Source organism: Hevea brasiliensis, chromosome 14 (assembly GCF_030052815.1).
Source record: "Hevea brasiliensis isolate MT/VB/25A 57/8 chromosome 14, ASM3005281v1, whole genome shotgun sequence".
Taxonomy (NCBI): domain Eukaryota; kingdom Viridiplantae; phylum Streptophyta; class Magnoliopsida; order Malpighiales; family Euphorbiaceae; genus Hevea; species Hevea brasiliensis.
In genome coordinates, this window is record NC_079506.1 from 3,481,393 (window position 1) to 3,501,429 (window position 20,037).

The following is a 20,037-nucleotide window of genomic DNA, read 5'->3' on the forward strand; positions in this document are numbered from 1 at the left end:
ACCTAGTCTCTGTTGTAATAAATGTTTTGGTGATGCGATTTCCCTTGCTGGAATTCCAAGCATGCCTCATTGTATTACTGTTCTATCTTTGAAATAAAAGCTATTATCCTTTTGACTTGTGTTTTAAGTAAATGTTTATTTTAATAAGTAGTGTCATGTGGGTCTTTTTCATTGATTGAAAATAATTATTTATTTATTCATTGAATATAAAATATTATATAATAAAATATAATTGTGACATATAATATTTGATGGTCCATGCTACCACCCACGGACAGAAACAGCCAAAAAAAGCACCATTGTTCTAAGGCAAAAAATTTAACAACTATTATATATTTTATATCCTAAATTTATAATAAATTAAATTTAAATAAAAAAAAGTCATCCACAAAAGAGTATTTGTTTATTTTTTGAATAAAATATTACTTTGAATGTTAATTTATGAAGTATTATTATTTAATAATTTAATAACTTTACTTCTCCTAATTAAATAATAAAAAAATTCGCAAAACGGTTTTTGATAAGATATATTTAATAGCTGAAATGAACACAGAAAGGTTCCTTGTGTTCCTATCTCCGACTTCTGTCATGGCACCGGTAGCTACCCTTCATGACCAGCGTTAGAAGTTGTCACTACCGCCGGCAGTCAAGAGTTTCCCACCACCACCTGACCCCCGCAATCTAATATGGGACATTGTCAATCGCAGAAAACATTTCCTGTAATTGGGAACTCTGAAGCTCAGAGGTTTTCAGCTCTGGATTTGATGGTAATTTACAATTTCCTTCTTCTAATCGCGGTGTAACATTTTTGTCATTTTTCTTGCGCGGATTCCTGAGAGGGATTATTTACTGAACTGGGTAACTAACGATTTCATAGCTTGCATTTAAGTTCACCAAATCGCCAGAATCAAGGTATGATAGATTAAAACTTCCTCTAATATCTGTAGCATTCAATTTTTGCTATTGCCTTTTGTTAAGCAATGTTAAAAAGTGGATCTTTTCATTGAAATTAAAAAAAAAAAAAAGAATTCAAGTGCGGAATGGAACAACCCAAGTTTTACCTTCTGTTTATTTATTTTGATAAGCTCCTTTTGTTCATTTCTTTGCTAATTTTTGTGGGGATTATTTATTGAACTGGGTAACTAATGGAGTAGCATTTGGGAGAGGAAAAGGAGGACTTTTTACATTACTGATAGTCATAGTGATATAATTCAGATTGCTGCAACCTGCAATCTTCAGAATCATCTGAATTAGAATACTGAAACCTGCAAAAGGGCAAAGTTTTAATTAAGCATGGAAACTTTAAGATTGCTCACTGAACTGCAGAGATTAAGATCGGTGAACTAAACATGCATCATTAAATGAGTTCTTTTTTCTATTGAAAATGGTTCGTCATGGGCAGGAGCTACTCTTGTGATATTTAATTCGTCTTTAACAATTTGAGTTACACTTGTGCTCTGAAAAGTTTTAGAACTTTTCTATGATCTTTGTGTTACTTTTCTTGTCTTTAATATTATATCCTTCTGATTGGTTCACATTGTAGCTAAATAACCACAAAATGATGGTTTCTTGAAGTTTAGAAATTTTTATTTTTTGATCTGGATGTGCGGCATTCCTCTGTGGTTAGCTAAATTTGTTTTTCAAAGTGTTTTGCTAGATCAATGATGATAAATCAATCCAAATAGAATATGTCAGCTGATGGCAATTATTGATAGCTAATAATTTATTAGGGTTGATGATTTATATTAAGTGTTTGATAAATTTATGTATATATTATTATTAATTTATTATACATGTTAAAAATATAATATATAATTATATATATATAGACACACACATTAAACAGTTCCATACTTAGAATCGAGCATGTAATAAGAGTAAAATAACATAGATTATGGTGAGTTTTACGCTCTCTTTTTATCATAATTAATAATTAAAATATATTTACTCTATATTCAATGATTATTTTAAATAATTATATAAAAATTTAGGCATGCCAAATTCAATGGTGGAATCTAATTTTTTTTATCTAATTTTTTAAAGTATGCTTTTATTATAAATCTAATTTATAAAAATACATAAAATTTTAGGCTTTAGAGATACGCAAGTTATATTATTATTTTTTTATCAGAGATAAAACATATGACAATTTTAATAGAATCTTTATTCCTATATAATTTACATCACATATACTCCCATGTAATAGAGTACTTATTCAAATTATCTTTTCTTCAAATATTAATTAATAATATATGTTTATAAAAAAGTATAAACGTGGACGATTAGCAAGATTCGAAACTCTGGCAAAAAGATAAATTAACTAAACAAGAAAAGATCAAGAATTGTGTCTAGAACGTTGTCGATAAGCTCATTGTCAGAAAATATTAATATTTCTCACTTAAAAGGATTATTTTTCGATCTTTGTTATAGTTAATTTAGCCCATAATTTTGGAGTGTTCTTTACTTCTTCTTTATGTCCAGCTAATTAAACTGGGAATTTTATTAAAATAAAAGTATGACATTTATTAGGCTTAATTTCTTACCACTTACTCTACAATTATTTTTTTTTTCTTTCTGAATTTTCACATGGATTAGGCTTATATACATGTATGGACTCAAGACTTATACCTGTGACAGTTTTCTTACCACTTGCGTACTCAACAATTTTCTTTTGAATTTTCACGATTCACATGGATTTAGCTTGAAAGGAAAGGAAAATATATCGAAAAGATATTGTCGATTCTTTTTTTTTTTAATTTTTTATTAAAGATTTATTTTTATAAACAGTGTTTACAGGAATTACTAATAAATAATTAAACGCAAATTATAATATATAATTAATTAATTGATTACTTGAAGATACACTAATTAAATCAATCTCTATTAATAAAAGATTATAAAAAGTAGACAACGTATGTCAGTCTACCACCAGTAGATAAGCATCTCGCACTCCAGTTTTGACGAATGATAAACTTTCAATTTCTTTTTTTAATTTTTTAATTTTAATTGAAGTTTTTTTAGTGGGAAATTGGAGAGGTGAAAACTGGATTTTAAGTACACTAAGTAAGTAGAATGCTTTTAATAATTGGACTAAGTTAGACTAGGCAATTTTAATTAAAGTTTAATTAGAATTAAAGATAATAATTCTAATATTATTAAATTAAATTTTATTAATTTCAATTTCTAATAATAAATATTCTTTCTTAAAAGTTTCAATAAATTAATCTCATCAAAGTTACATTCTTTTTATGAGAAATAATTTTATCAAAAAATGTAAATCATGATCAACATTATATATATATATATATATGACATTGACTGAAGTGCTATTTGGGTTTAATTGCTTGCCACTTACTCTACAATTATTTATTTTCTGAATTTTCACATGGATTTGGCTTGAAGAGTGCAATATTTATGTATATGCATCGACTCAAGAGCTATATATCTGATATTTTTCTTACCACTTACTCAACAATTTTCTTTTGAATGTTCACAATTCACATGGATTTGGCTTGTGAAGAATGCAATCATGCATCGACTCAAGAGCTAGCTTGAAAAGAAAGGAAAATATATCGAAATATTGTCAATTCTTTCATTTTTTAATTTTTTTTAAGATTTATTTTTATAAACAGTATTTACAGGAATTTCTAATAAATAATTGAGCACAAATGTATACATACTTTATACATACTTGAAGATATACTAATTAAATAAATCTCAATTAATAAAAGATTATAAAAAGTAAATAAATAATAAATATAATGGTTTAGCATAAAAGTAATATAACGTATGTCGGTCTACGTTGAGCAGATAAGCATCTCGCACCCCCATTGATAACTTTCCAATTTCTTTTTATCTATTTATTTAATTTTAATTAGAATTAAGATAATAATTCTGATATTATCAAATTTAATTTATTAATTTCAATTTCTAAAAGTAAATATTCTTTTCAAAAAGTTTTCAATAAATCTAAAATTGTACTTTCTTTTATTTTTCAATAAATCTCAAATTGTACTTTCTTTTATTTATACATTTTATATTATTATTTTTAAAATAAATCCAAAAAAATATTTACTTAAACCGTCTTCAACAAATTTAAATTTTGAATGATCTTTGAAATTAGAAAATTTGAGTTTATTATTATGTATTAAATAATTTGAAATTTAAAAAATTTTTATTTATTCATTAATTGATGAATTTTTTTTTAATAATGCTAAAATTATTTTTAAGACTATAAACTTTTAATTTAAATTACAATTGAAACTAAATCAATAAAAAGAGTATCTATTTAAGTCATCTTCAAGATTATAAACACAACAAATAACTAACAGTAAAAATTTTGTAGCAATATTAATTTTTTTTCATAAAATTAATATATAGTAACAATACAAACAATTATTACTAACAATATATATAAGAAATATAGCAGCAGTTATTGTTATCACTAGAAATTTCTTTCAGTAAATATTGATGTCAATAAACCTATAGTCATAATTTTGTAACGGTAATATGTAACCATCTATATATATATATATATAAAGTAAAGAGGTATTTTCAATAAAATGATATGTGGCATTTTTTTTGAAAAATTTATCATGTGTCATATTTCATTAATACTCTCCCTTATGCTAATTATTATTTAATTTTTTTTATTTTTCTTTTAATTATCATTATTATTTATAATAGTACATTAACATTTATGATTTAAATTATTATTTGCTTTAAAATTTGATTTTTAAAAAATTAACACATTTTATGATTAAATATAATAATTAAAAAGTATTTATATTATTTTTTATAAATTCATTTATGAAAAATATTATTTGCCATATGTTACACTTAATAATAATAATAATAATAATAATAATAATAAAGATCATTGATGGCTATTAATTTAAAGAAAATTGATTATTAATTTGTGATATCATAATTAGTCATAAATATTTTCCTTTATACTAATTATTGCTTAGTTTTTGTTTTATTTTTCTTTTAATTATTATTATTATTTACAATACTACCGTGACATTTAAGAGACAAAAAGTGTAGTTTACATAAAAAATTATAAAAATAAAATTTAGAGATTTAATTTATTTATAATTAGTATATAATATTTTTTATATTAATAATTTATTATTCTTTTTATTTCACCTTCCTAAGATTAATTAATGCTAATTATTATTATTATTATTGTTGTTGTTGTTGTTGTTGTTGTTGTTGTTGCTGCTGCTGCTAACTTATGACAATTTAATTGAAATCTTCAAGTAAATAGGAAATATTTTACTATTATAAAAATTAAATTTAAATGTTTGTTACCGTTTTTCTATTAAATAATATTTAATTATAAATTAATTTTTTATTTAAATTATTTTCATTTGTTTGTCTATATATAATATGTTATATGAGATATTTAATATATATTAAGCACTCTTTTTTACCAAGTATTTTTATTTCACATAAATACTCTTAAATATTTTTTTAATTTGTATTATTTTTTATTATTTCTTTTAAAAATTATTAGTTATCATTCTCAAAATTTATTTATTTAAATATATTTAATTAATTATTAATTTTTTATAAATTTCTTATTTAATATTTGTTAAACTTTTAAATATTTTATTTCATTATAATTATATATCGAAAGCAATAATAACTAATATTTTGATTATCTATATTTTATTATCATTAATTTTTTAATAAATTTATTTTTAAATTTTAATTAAATATCTATATTTTTATGCATATATTTTTTATGTGTAAATTATCTGTCAACTATATTTTTATTTAGAAGTAGAATTTCAAAGATAAATTATAAATATAATTGTATTAAAAATTTAGTTAAAAATAAAGATAATTAAAAATAATTAAAGTTAAATATTAAAATTATTGAATTTATTTTTTGAAAATAGTATGTACTTTTAATATTTATTATGTTAATAGAAAATGATAATATTTTAAAATTTTAATTTTTATGAAATATATTTATTTTATATCATAAATTTATGTAAAGTGATAACCATTTTTGTCAAAAAAATTATTTTATAAAAAAATATATCAGATTAATAAAAAACAATTTATACTTAGATATAGTATTTTTAAAAAATAATAGAATAGAATATTATTTTTAATTAATAATAATGTTATATATTTTCATTATTATTAAAATTAAATAATTTTATTCATTATTAGTAATTTAATTATTTTTATTATATTAACAACAAAAAATATTATATTCATATATTTTTAAAATAATATTGTTTTCTCATTAATTTATGTATTTTTTGTAATTTATAAAAATAAATATTAATGCACATAAATTATATGATAAAATATAAAAATTTAATAAAATTTAAATTATTTTTTGAATAAAATATTTTTATTACATTTTAAAAGAAATAATTATAAAAACTACTTTAAATATATGTATAAAAAGAATTAAATAAATATTTAATGAATTATATCATAAATTAATTAAAAATTTATTATTATAATAAGTAAAAATTTATTCAAATTAAATTAAATAAATAAAATTAATTTAAAATTAATTTAATAATAATAATTTATCTTGTTTAAAATATAATTAAAAATTAAATTAAAAAATAAAAATTACAAATTACGCGTGTATAGTATGGACATTATACTAGTTTATATGTTATTACTGTAAATTTATTATAGAAAATTTTATATTTTTGACAGTGCTCTTTCTTGTAGTGAAATCTTGAATTTATTCATTTACTACCGACGGCTATATGACGTATTTTTTTTTTACCACCGACTGAAGAGTTATGGGACTCACAACAATTTTATTCTGAATTTTCACATGGATTTAGCTTGTGGAGAATGCAATATGTGCATCGACTCAAGAGCTAACTTTAATTTGTCACATTGATTACAAAAGATTGAAGAAAATGTCAAAATTTCCACTCCCTATGCTCCTATGTATTGGGCAAGAGAGTGAATTAGATGGAGAGATTTAAATTTTATTTTTTTAATTTAAAATTAAAAAAAAAACTAATAAAACTACTCTAATTGGCAAAAAGTTCATAAGTTTTCTTGTTTTTCAATATATATGATTAGGTTTAAAAGTTAGATAAAGAAAAAGAAAAGATAATTAGATAAAGAAATTATCTAAAGAAGAAGGCCACCTAGCCATCCTACAATATAATTGCTTCATTATTGTCTCTATCTCTCATTATTAAAACCTAAACGTTTAAGAAACAATCCATACTTTCAATCTTGTCTGCCGGTTTCCATTTGCATTGATTTCATCATACATTTTTAAATGTCGACTCACATTTTCTTTTCTTTTTTTTTCTTCTTTTAATTTCATTTCATTGACTGTACTTTCCTACATATGCTCTATTTTGCAATCGTTTTCGAGTCAGTGTTAAATAAAAAATATAATGATACGTTTTATATATATTTTTTAATTTTAATGTTAAACAGAGACGTATACATTAATGTTTTTTATTTTTTATTTTTGTAAACATATAAACATATACTTAGTGAAACAATTTTATAGAATGTATTCTTTAATATATAAAAATATTAGTTGATTTAGACTTTATCAAAACTACTACAAAGGTTTGATAGATTGAGCTCTGTCCTGGCACAAGAAAATGCCCAACCTCTTATTAGTAAATTTTCAATGGTTATATGGCATATTCTTGAAACAGCTTAAAAATATATTCTTGAAATTTGATAGATTTATAATCCATTAATTCTTAGGTCTAAAAGATTATTTGAAGTTCAACTAAATTAAATTTTAATTCTAAAAGAAATTTGATAGAATCTTGCTTTGGCTTTAATGCCATGAGACTCGGCTAGCATTTATGGCTTGTATAGAACATTCAGGTTAAGTTTACCGTTTAATTAACCTCTCTGCATTTATGAACATCTGGACAAAAGTTAATTGAGTTTTTTCCTGTCATTTTTTAGAAATTATTTTCTCCATAATTATTTATCATTTTAAGAAGATCAAGAAATTTTTTTTTAATTTTGTCCTTATCTCTACTAAATACGATAACTATTTATCTAATTTTCTAAAATTTATATTTAATAATATCTTTTTTTCTCTTAATTAGGTGAGATAAAGAGTAATTTAATTAAATTAAAAATTATTTAATTATAATTTGAATGATTTAATTACTTTCTTAATTGAAAAACTTTAAACAACATAAAAGTTAACAAAGCTAGCATTAACTTTTGATTTTTAAATTATTAATTGCATTTAAGGTTAAAAAGTAACAAAAGGCATTTAATAAACATATAACTCTTAAATTAATTTTTCAAAATTTAAACTATTAACATAATTACTTCCTCCGTATTATTCAAAATGCTTTTTAAGGTTTTTTTACAAAGAAATAATTGGATAATCCCATTTCTAAAAAAAATAAAATACTTATAATTAATTAAAGTACCTTTCAAATGTAGAAAATTGATAAGGAAAAGATAAATGCATTGACAATAATAATAGATAAGAGTAAAGTTTTTAAAAAAATATATTAATGTTTTCTCAATTTTCTAAATGGCAAATAAAGTGGTAAAATTTTTTTTCCTAAAACAACACTTGAAATGAATGGAGGGAGTATAACCATTGAATCAAACATATTTTTCACTCTATATAGATATTGAATGAAAATGAATGATATAATTATGTACATATATGTTTACAGACATTATAGTTATTTTTATTTCTTTTAATAAGTAGAGAGAACTGATTTTATTGAATGTTAGCTATATATATATATATATATACACTTGTGTGGTATATTCTTGCAAAACTAGATAATACATTATTTGAAAAGAAATAAAAATCAATCAAAAGTTAAAATTAGTCCTAAAAAAAACATCTAAAGTTCAATCAAATTACATTTAAAAATGTATTTGATTCTGTGAGGTAAGAAAGTTGCATGGCACGAAGAAACCTTCATTGTTTTATGAAATATAAAAAAGAACCAGTTGGGCAACCACGGAACAGATATCGAGGAATCTTACTTAGGCTTATTTTAATGCTACTATAGATAAGAAGCATCAACCATGCATGAAAATCATCACGTGGACAAATTTACAATTTCATGTCTTTGCATGAACCTCTATATAAAGGGGACACTGCCAAAGAAGTGAAAACCACACAAGCACTTGCAATCTTAATACCATCAATTATGGCTTTGGCTACTAAACACTCTCTTCTGCTGTTAGGGATTCTCGTCTTCTTCATAAGCTTGTCAGCTTATACTAAGCCAGCAATGGCAGATGATGATGATGATGATGATATCCCTGCAGATTTTAGCCGTAAGTATTTTCCAGATGGCTTTATTTTTGGGACTGCCACTTCTGCTTACCAGGTATAAACGATTATTCTGGGATTGCCGCCTCCCAATTTCTCCCAATTTCTCTTTTCCACTAGAATGAAATTTCTTCAATCCTCATGTTTTTAACTTCATATTTTATCTAATTCTAGCTACCATGTTTTTTCACTTAGCCTTTTGTGCCTAATTTTGGAGAAATTATAAAGCCAAATGGTTCTAGTTGGAACGACAAACAAGTAATTAATTGATAAATGGCTTAGAACTTTCTTTTTTCCCTCTAATTTTGGGCGTATTGAGATGGTCTGATGACTGAGTTTAGTTTTGATATATCCAAGTTAAGTTAGTTTTTCTTGGTTTTTCATTGATAAATTCTCACTTTTATACCCAAACAAAAAATTATTGAAGATTGAAGATAAGCTACTGAAGATTTAGGTGTTTCTTCACTAACTATTGTTTAACTTCTCTTGTTTGTGGCATTCAGATTGAAGGTGCAGCGAACAAATCAGGCAGAGGACCCAGTGTCTGGGACACATTTACCCATGAGACTCCAGGTATCTTTGTGTATGTATGAATAAATTATTTAAACTCTAAAATTCTTATATAGAAAGAGAGGGAAAGAAATATTGAGTGCTTATGAAACAGATGCTCCTTCTCTCACTAGCTTATAGTACTAATGATTCATGTTCTAAGAAATAATTGAATTTTTGTGAGTAAGAAGTTCATTATTTTTTAATGCACTCAAAACATCTTATAATTTTTCATATATATGCAAAATGTTACTTATTTCTATGTAATATTGCAGAGAGGATATTAGATCACAGCAATGGAGACATAGCAGTTGATTTCTATCATCACTTCCGGGTATAATAGTCAAAACTTTTTTGAAATTATTTTTCTCCTACAAAATCCTTGTTTACTATCGACAATAAAATTTAACAAGATTTATGAAACTGATGTAACAGGAAGATATAAAAAATGTGAAAAACATGGGGTTTGATGCTTTCAGATTATCCATTTCATGGACTAGAATTATACCTAGTAAGTACTTAATCAAAGTTTTGAATTAAAAATGTGTTGGCTTCATTTTCTACATTATATACTAATAATTTTTTTTTTATTTTAAATTTTCAGGTGGAAGGAGACGTGAAGGAGTGAATCAAGAAGGGATTGATTTTTACAATGATGTTATTAATGAAATTATAAAAAATGGTGATAATTTTCTCTTTTTTAAAAAAAAAAAATAACGAGAACTTTTTTTTTTTTAGCAGAAGAACTTTTCTATCTTTAATATTTAGAAAACATATTAAAATAGTAAAAATTGTAGGGTTGTATGCCTATTAAATTTTATTTTATTTTATTTTTTTACACCCAATGTTAAAACCACAAAACACCAAACATTTAGTATTAGAAAATTTGAACTACAACTAATTAAGTAGCTAACAATATTGTCTTCTAGCTCCTTATTTTTTCAAAAGTAAAGAAGGAACTTTATCTTCTAGCTAATTCTACAGCTAACTTATTTTTTTGCAAAATGCAGACCTAAAACCTTTTGTTACAATTTTTCATTGGGATACTCCTCAAGCCCTTGAGGACAAGTATGGTGGCTTTTTAAGCTCCAATATTGTGTAAGTATAAACTTCAGATTACATTTTCAAAATATTAAAAGGTCAAATTTTCTTTGAATAATAATATTCTTATCCAACTAATAAAATACTTTATTAAATGATTGCATAAAATATAGGAATGATTATCGTGATTATGCGGATCTTCTCTTTGAAAAATTTGGTGATCGAGTGCAATATTGGATGACTTTCAATGAACCTTGGGCTCTTAGTGGATTTGCCTATGATGATGGAATTTTTGCCCCTGGTCGATGCTCATATTGGGTGAATCATCAATGTCCTGCTGGAAATTCAGCCACTGAACCTTATGTGGTTGCACATCATTTACTCCTTGCTCATGCTGCCGCTGTACAAGTATATCGAGAAAAGTACAAGGTATATATGTGTGTATAATTATAATTTTTTTTATAAGCAAACAATTTTATTGAATAAGAACCCAAAAACAAACTGGGATGTGTGTATAACTATTAATTACTTTTTTTAAAGTATAAATTTATGTATATTTGAGTTATATTGACTGTGCAGAAAAATCAAAATGGCCAGATTGGGATAACACTTTTTACCTTTTGGTTTGAACCTCTCTCCAATAGAACAGTTGATATCGAAGCATCCAAAACAGCTCTAGATTTCATGTTTGGATTGTAAGTCTTTTTTTTTTTTTCAAATTATGAAGCAACTGAGTCTTTATTATGTGTAAAAGTATTAAAATAACATATATGTTATTTTTATAATTTTTAGGTGGATGGATCCGCTAACCTATGGTCGATACCCAAGAAGAGTTCGAGATTTAGTTGGAGATAGATTGCTCACATTTACTGATGAAGAAACTAATTTGCTCAGAAAATCATATGATTTTATTGGGTTACAATACTACACTTCATATTATGCAAAACCCAATTATACAGTTGATCCAGAATACATCAGATATAAAACTGATAGTCATGTTAATGTAACTGGTAAGTTTACCTGCAAACATAATATATTGAAGGTGTTGATTTTATATATATGTGTGAATGTGTTCAATTCATTATTTTTAAATTAATTAATAATAAATATGGTCTTTTGCGCAGCTTATGATTATGATGGTAATCTCATTGGTCCACAGGTTAGTATATAAGAAAATAAATCAGTAAAAATATAAGAAAAAGATAATTATACTTTTATGATTGATATCCCTAACGTAAAAATCAAAATTTGCAGGCTTACTCACCTTGGTTTTACATTTTTCCGAAAGGTATCCGAAATCTGTTGAACTATACCAAAGACAGATATGATGATCCAGTAATTTATATTACTGAGAATGGTAACTATTAATGCTTTTCTTTGATAAGAATGCTAGCCAGTGAATTACAGTTATATTTTACTCTGATCCTTTAAAAATTTTCCATACACAAATTTAGGGGTTGACAATGCCAATAACGAAACTGAAAGTATTGACGACGCGCTTAAGGATCAATTTAGAATAGACTACTACCGAATGCATTTATGGAAAGCATTGGAATCTCTCAAGTGAGTATAATTTCCAAGATACTAATATAGAGATTTTTTATAATCCTTAATCAAATTTTCTAATCATAGTTTGTTTTGGCAGTAATTACACTGTTAATGTCAAAGGTTACTTTGCATGGTCATATTTGGACAACTTCGAATGGAATATTGGTTACACTTCAAGGTTTGGTTTATACTATGTAGACTACAAAGATAGCCAGCTGAAAAGATATGCTAAGCATTCAGCTACATGGTTCCACGGTTTTCTGAACAATGCACTCTCTAAGAAGTCACAGCCTTTAAACAAGATCACCGGCCAAGTTACTTCAGGGAACTCAAGGAAGCTTGGCAAATACTACATAATGTGAAGGCGCCATATAGATTTGTGTAGTATTTGTGTTTCTTGTTGTTAAATAATATCACTGGACAAGTGCTCAGCTCCGGTGACCTAGCCTTTGTTGCAATAAATGATTTGGTGATGCGGTGTCCCTTGTTGGAAGCATGCCTTATTGTCTTTCTGTTCTATCTTTGAAATAAAAGCTATTATCCTTCTGATTTGTGTTTTAAGTAAATGTTTATTATTTTTCTCATTAATTGAAAATAATTATTTATTTATTCATTGAATATAAAATATTATATAATAAAATATAATTGTGATATATAATAGTTGACGGTCCATGCCACCATCCAATAGACAGAAAAAGCCAAAATAAGCAGCATTGGTCAACTACGAAAAATTTCTTTTCCAGAATCGATGAACTGGACATATACAAGGAAAAAAGCACAACCATTTACATGAAAAGACAGGTATTCATTTTTTGAATAAAATATTGTTTTGAATATTAATTTATTAAATATTCTCGTCAAAAAAAAATTGTAAAATCTTATTAGTTAATAATTTAATAACTTTTCTTTTCTGAATTAAATAATAAAAAATCACAAAAAGGCTTTTGATAAGATATTTTTAATAGCTGAAATTCCTTGTGTTCCTATCTCCGACTTCCCGGCATGGCACCGACAGCTACCTTCATGACCGACGTTATCAGTTGTCTCTACCGCCGGCGGTCACTAGTTTCCCACTAGCCCGGAACCATCGCAATCTAATACAGTAAGAACAAATTGCCAGAACAAGTATGACCCAGTAAGACTTCCTCTAGTATATCTGGCATTCAATTTTTGTAATATGCTTGCAAAATGAATTCTCTTCAGTAAAGGGCGTCGCAGCAGTTGTGAAGTCAAGCAATAAAGGGATTTTTGGTGCATTAATTGGTTTAACCTCAGGTTTCAACCAGTTCTGCTCAGGAGATCAGACTTGTTTTGAGATTATACTTCATTTTTTTAAAAAAAGAAATACCATTTTAAATATTGCTGCAAGAACTATTTGAGAGTTTTTATGATTAAAACATGTCAAACTCAAAACGAATATTAATAGCCTCTAATTTAGATATTCAAGAATGTGATCTCCAATAATAACACTAAACAGATGATAAATATGTTCATGAAATTGTGATGATAAAAAATTAAAGAAAAATAGTAGCAAACTACCTCCTGAAAAAACAATTGAGGAGAATAATTTGTCAGGCTTCCCATGTGCACTTCAATTCAAAGTCAACAAGCTATAAAAACACTTCTGGTGGCTTAACAAGGGAGTTTGGGCAACAAGAGAGAGAGGGAAAATGAGGGAAACTGAGGAAGAAATGAGAGAAACAAGGACCAAAATTGAAAGAGGAGAAGAAGGAAAGAAGAAAAATTTCGAAGGAAATTGTATCGAGTTCTTGTATTCATCTCTCTACAGTCGCTCTTAGAACGTTTATATTGTAGCAAATTCTTTTTTTTTTTTTCTTATAAGCAAAAATATGTTATTAAATAATATTGTAGCAAATTCTTCAAGTGTGAATCAATTACAAAATAGAATCCCTAACCACCTTAACTTCTGTTACACAAAAATTTCCTAAATATTATTCTTGAAGGCCAAGAATAAGCATAAATAAAAAAAAAATTACATAAATCAAATAACACAAAATAAAATATTTTTCTCTTCATAGAAAATTTTCTTATACATTCGTTATAACGATCAAATTCTAAATATTAATTGTGATGAATTCCACACTAGTCTTATAAATTAAATTCAAAATTAGCTGAGATCCATGAAAAACATAATTCATAAATTTTGCCTCAATTTAAACCATTTTAATAAATTATTTTATAAAATCATATTTTTTAGGCAATAAAAGAGAGTTTAAAATTATTTATATAATTAAAATTTCAAATATTAAAAAAAAATCAACAGTAAGTTGAATCCGGCCGGAAGAAAACAGAGCACACAAGAATCAAAGTCCAGATTCTCTTTGGACTTGGACAGGGCATGCTTCATTTCTTTAATATTTATTTATTCATCAATAAAAATATTGTCCACCCCAAAGTGTATAAACTATAAAAAAAAATACAGTAAACATATAAAATACTAATATTTACGTGGTTCATCCTCTCAATATAAGATTATCTGCCACCATCAATAAATCATCATTATAAGTTTAAAACTATACTATCCATAAATTCAATAACATCTAAGAGAATCCTCACATCAAACTGCTTATAGTAATATATTAGTTATTTTAATATTCTCTAGATATAATCCAATATATTTACTACTTTAAATGCTACTCCACAAAGGGTGGGTGTCTTCAATTATAATGGACAATAGCCTGTACTATGCCCTTTATTCACCTTAGGCCAAAATCTCTTTATTTCCATGAGACTGTAAACCTTAGGCCGAAGTCTCTCTCCCTTCATGGAGCCTCTTGTCAATGGACAAAGTTAAATCCTTAGCAATTGGCAAAGTTATTCACTCCATAGGCAGAACGCCACTACTTCTATAGGAAAAGCCGCTCTCTATTAACAAAACCAAATAACTTATCCACTATTCTCCTATTTGTAGTGTTAATCATCTCAATTCTAATCTATTTAGGAATCACACTCAATTTAGAAATAATACTAATATAGGAGTTTTACTTTGTATAAGAAATATTCCACAATCCTATCAAAAAATATTTATCTTACTCAAATTAAGAAAAAAGTATTTCAAATCAACTAGGATTGCTTGAATTTGATCCCTTCAAATCTTCAATTTTCATCCTAGGTGTAACTTACTTCTTTCTTCAAAGAAATTTTCTCATCATCAATTTTCTTGATTTTGCATCAAGAACTCCTCCTCAATTTCAACTTTTCACTTCCTTGAGCTTGCATCTTTCATATTATGTGTACAACTTCTACATGTCACAGCAACTCCGCTTTCAACCAAACTCACTAAGATCATTCTCAAGCTCTGATATCAGTTATTGTGTACTGCAGAAGTATATAAATTATAAAGAAATAAAGTAAATACACAAAATATCAATATTTATGTGGCTCACCCTTTTAACATAGAGTTATATCCATGGGCATGCCATATTTCACTATAAATAAATCATCGTTATAAGCTCAAAGCTATACCATTCATAAATCAAATATACTCAAGAGAACCCTCACATTAAACTGCTCATAGTAAATATATTAGTTAGTCCTTTCAATCTCATCTAGACATAACATAATATATTTACTACTTTAATTGCTACACCACAAAAGTGGTTTTCAACTATAATGAATAATAGTCACTTGCACTTGGACTATTCCCTTCTCCACCTTAGGTTGAAGCTTCTTTTTCTTCATAGGACTACAAACCTTAGGCCAAAGTCTCTCTCTGATTGCAATGGGCAAGAGCCCTTCATTAATGGACTAAGTCAAATTCTCAGCAATTAGCGAAGTCATTCACTCCATAGGTTGAAAGCTACTCCTTGTATAGGTAAAGTCACTCTCCATGGATAAAGCCAAATAATCTTTCCACCATTGTTAATCCCTTCAATCCTAATCTACCTAGAAATCCCATTCAAGTTCTACTTTATATAGAGAATATTCCTCCATTCTATCTAGAAATATTTATCCACTTAAATTAGGAAAAAGTGTATTCTAAATCAACTAGAATTTTGAGTCATAAATTTAGCAATAAATTTTTTTTTATTATCGAAAAACTATTTGTTTAAGACATGGAAGAATATAGTTTTCTTTTATTAGTATTATGCAACTCTTAATAGGAAAACAATAATAAGACTATATGCTTTCAAACTGGACAGATTGAGTTATATCATCGGGCTACTCTCAGCTCCAGTGACCTAGCTTGTCTTATGGTGATGTTGTGTTTCCTATAGGAATTTCAAGCTTATGTTGTGTTGTTATACTATCTTTGAAATAAAAGTTTGTATCCTTTTGAGTTGTGTTTCAAATTAATGTCATTATCTTTTTTCATATTAGTGTATGAAAATATTAAGTTGTATAGCATATTTCCTTCAATCAGAGTTTAATTATGTTATTCAAAGAAAAGATTTAATCTTTACATGTATAAACTAACGCAATATTTTTGTATAAATAAAAAGTTATATCATTTTAAATTTGTTATAACAGGCACACACATGGTGAAACAATTTCAAGATAGAGGAAGAAAGAAAAAAAAAAAAAGACACAAAATTTACGTAATTTAGCTGTAAAATTTACGTTCACAGAGAAAACACAAAAGAAAGATTTCACTATGATGAAAAGCAGAGGATATAATCATACAAAACTCTTTAAATCCTAACTCTAATATATTTATGCCAACTCTCATAACACTGCCAAAATAAGCCACTATTAATCTCATAAAATATTTCATTTAGATCACAATGTAGACTTTTCAAGTCAGATGAAAATTTGAGTTCATAAAAATACATTCAAAATTCAAGCTACATCACTACATAATTGCCGTCCATTTAGTTACTCACTATTCGAATTGATTTTATAAATTTCTATTGACTTAATATTTATGTATTTACTTTTTAAATTAAGTATTGAAATTTAAAATTAATTTCTAAATATTATTATTTAATAATTTCGTAACTTTTTCCTTTATAAAAGGAAAAATTTTTTCTATAAGATATACTAATAGCTGAATAAATGGATCCTGATTCCCTAGGGTTTGTTTGGATGAGGGTGAAGGAGGGGTAAACAAAGGTAAGGAGGGTCAGTAATTATTTTACCCTTATTTGAAAAGAGGCGAGTTAATAGAGGGCAATGATAAGTAAGGATAAACCTTACCCTCTCTTACTCCTCAAATTCTAATTTTTGTTACACCCCAACTGAGGGTGTAAAGAGAGGTAAGGAGGGAAAGATTGAGAATTATGAAGATTTCTATTTACATACCCCTTAAATTTATCTCTCATTTACCTCTTATGAAACATAAAAAATATACATTACCTTCCCTTACCTTTTTATTAATTCATCCATTCTCAAAAATGAGATTTTTTTATTATAATCCTCCTTATTCTTCGCCTTTCTTACCCTTTCTTACCATTCCATTATTTACACTTTACTTACCCCATCCAAACAGACCCTTACTATGTTCCTCTCTCTGACTTCCTGGCATGGCGCTGCAAGCTGCCTTCATCATCGGCGTTGTCACTACCACTGGCAGCCGCGATTTTCCCACTACCATCAGAACCAACAATGTACCGCACGCTTGTTCTGTTTCTCCACCGCAATCTAATGCGGGACATTGTCAACCGCAGAAAACTTTTCCAGGAATTGGGAATTCTGACGGTAAGAGCTTTTTAGCTCTGAATTTGATGATGGTAATTTACAATTTCATTCTTCTAATCGACCAAATACATGAAGAAAAAAAAATCTAATCACTCTTCAGAATCATCTGAATTAGAGTGCTGCAGCCTGCAATGGGCAAAATTTTAATTAAGAGTGGAAACTTAAGATTGCTTACTGAACTGCTGAGATCAAGATCGGTGAACCAAACATGTATCATTCAATTAGTTCCTTTTTCAATTGAAAATGGTTCATCATGGGCAGTAGCTACTCTTGTGATCTTGAATTCATCTTTAACAATTTGAGTTACACGCTTACGCTCTGAAAAATTTTAGAACTTTTTCTATGATCTCTGTGTTACTTTTGTTGTCTCGTAATATTATATCCTTCTAAGTGGTTAAATAAGCTCAAATGATGGGTTTCTTGAAGTTTAGAAATTTAGATTGTTTATCTGGATGTGCAGCATTCCTCCGTGGCTAGCTAAATTTGTGTTTCAAAGTCTTTTATCAAGCCAGTGATGATAAATCAAACCAAATTTACTTGAATCTAATTTGTTATTGACTCAAGATATAAACACATAAATTCTATTTATTTTACATGGGAACAACCACTAGCTTAAAACATGAACAAGCACAAGCTTATTTTGTTTGTGCTGAAACATTTAATTAAATAAATAGAGATAATTCTAGACCTTTTAATTTAGAGATTCTAATATCATATCAGGAAACTACTCCATTTAAAAGTTTAGTGGAGTTCTAAAGAATAATTTTATATATCTAATAAATATGATTAAAATTACTGGACTATACCAACAAGTATTAGCTGCAGTGGTAAGGCCTGAGCTCCTAAGTAAAAACTCAAATTAGATTCTTAGAGAAGATATTGTTGAGGGAGACAGTCATGAATTTAAAAGGAATTAATTTTTGTGAATCATAAAATGAGCAGGAGATTTCCTGATGTACCAATAAAAAAAAACGCTGGACTATGAATTGCTCAATTGAATTGTGCCACATTTTAAAAATAGTAAAGGGCGAGTCAGGGGCGGACCCGATCTCCAGGGACTTCCCCTATCTAGGGAGGGACGAGGCAGGTGAGTTTCTATAGAGATTTTTTTCTTTTTTTCTTTTTATTTTTTATTTTAATTTATTGTAATGCCCACACCGTAGGTAGTCCATACATTTTACTGTTTCGACAACTAATGTCTGTTTAGTGATGAGGCATAAATTAATGAAATAAATATTAAAAAAATATAGGAAAAATTTTGAGAAATAAAATAAAATTTAGAGAATTTATTAATTAGTATAAAAAAAAAGTAAAGTATTATAACACAAAAAGGTGAAAAGACAAGGAGATAGCGGTCCCTCGATTAATTACACTGTGTAAATTTTGAGGACGAAATTTTATTTAGAGGGGAAGAATTGTAACGCCCTCACCGTAAGTAGTCCGTACATTTTACTGTTCCAACGACTAATATCTGTTCGGACAGTCAGGATGTCTGAAACTACACTTAAACTATAGTGAGGAGACATAAATTAATGAAATAAATATTAAAAAAATATAGAAAAAAAATTTTGAGAAAAATAAATTAAAGTTTAGAGAATTTATAAATTAATATAAAATAATAAAAATAACCCGATAAGCACCATGAAAGGCATTTTGGTCATTTTACCCATAAAGGTGAATTTTGACTTAAATGTCAAATTAAAAGTAGGAAATAAAATAATTAACATAAATTAAATTTATGAATTTGAATTTGGAAAATGAGAAGAGAAAGAAGAAGAAAAGAAAAGGAAAGAAAAGAAAAGAAAGGAAATAGACTTATGGCATTTAAAAAAAAAATAAAGTACAATAATTATAGAATATATATATATAAGACACAAGAGACAAAAATTCACCAACCACAAGTCTTCTTCATTTCCTCTTCTCTCTCTCCTTGCCGTCTCCATGTTCTCCCCCCT

General features: G+C 26.6%; 1 protein-coding gene across 1 annotated transcript; it reads left to right on the top strand.

Moving 5' to 3' along the window:
* Nucleotides 1–9,155: 9,155 nt before the first annotated feature.
* Nucleotides 9,156–12,786, top strand: LOC131173160 (beta-glucosidase 13-like). Its single transcript, XM_058135076.1, has 13 exons — nt 9,156–9,344; nt 9,790–9,859; nt 10,111–10,169; nt 10,271–10,346; nt 10,440–10,517; nt 10,846–10,933; nt 11,050–11,305; nt 11,456–11,571; nt 11,669–11,886; nt 12,001–12,035; nt 12,131–12,233; nt 12,331–12,439; nt 12,522–12,786. Exons 1-13 carry the CDS (start codon nt 9,162–9,164, stop codon nt 12,784–12,786), a joined length of 1,656 nt encoding a protein of 551 aa, XP_057991059.1. The 5' UTR covers nt 9,156–9,161.
* The last annotated feature ends 7,251 nt before the right edge of the window (nt 12,787–20,037 follow it).

Bases quoted from the DNA above. Each gene is read 5' to 3' on its own strand.
- LOC131173160 (XM_058135076.1), top strand. From the start codon at position 9,162: ATGGCTTTGGCTACTAAACACTCTCTTCTGCTGTTAGGGATTCTCGTC. The intron at 10,518-10,845 runs GTGATAATTTTC...TGCAAAATGCAG, and splicing joins TAATGAAATTATAAAAAATG to ACCTAAAACCTTTTGTTACA. The intron at 11,887-12,000 runs GTAAGTTTACCT...TCTTTTGCGCAG, and splicing joins TAGTCATGTTAATGTAACTG to CTTATGATTATGATGGTAAT.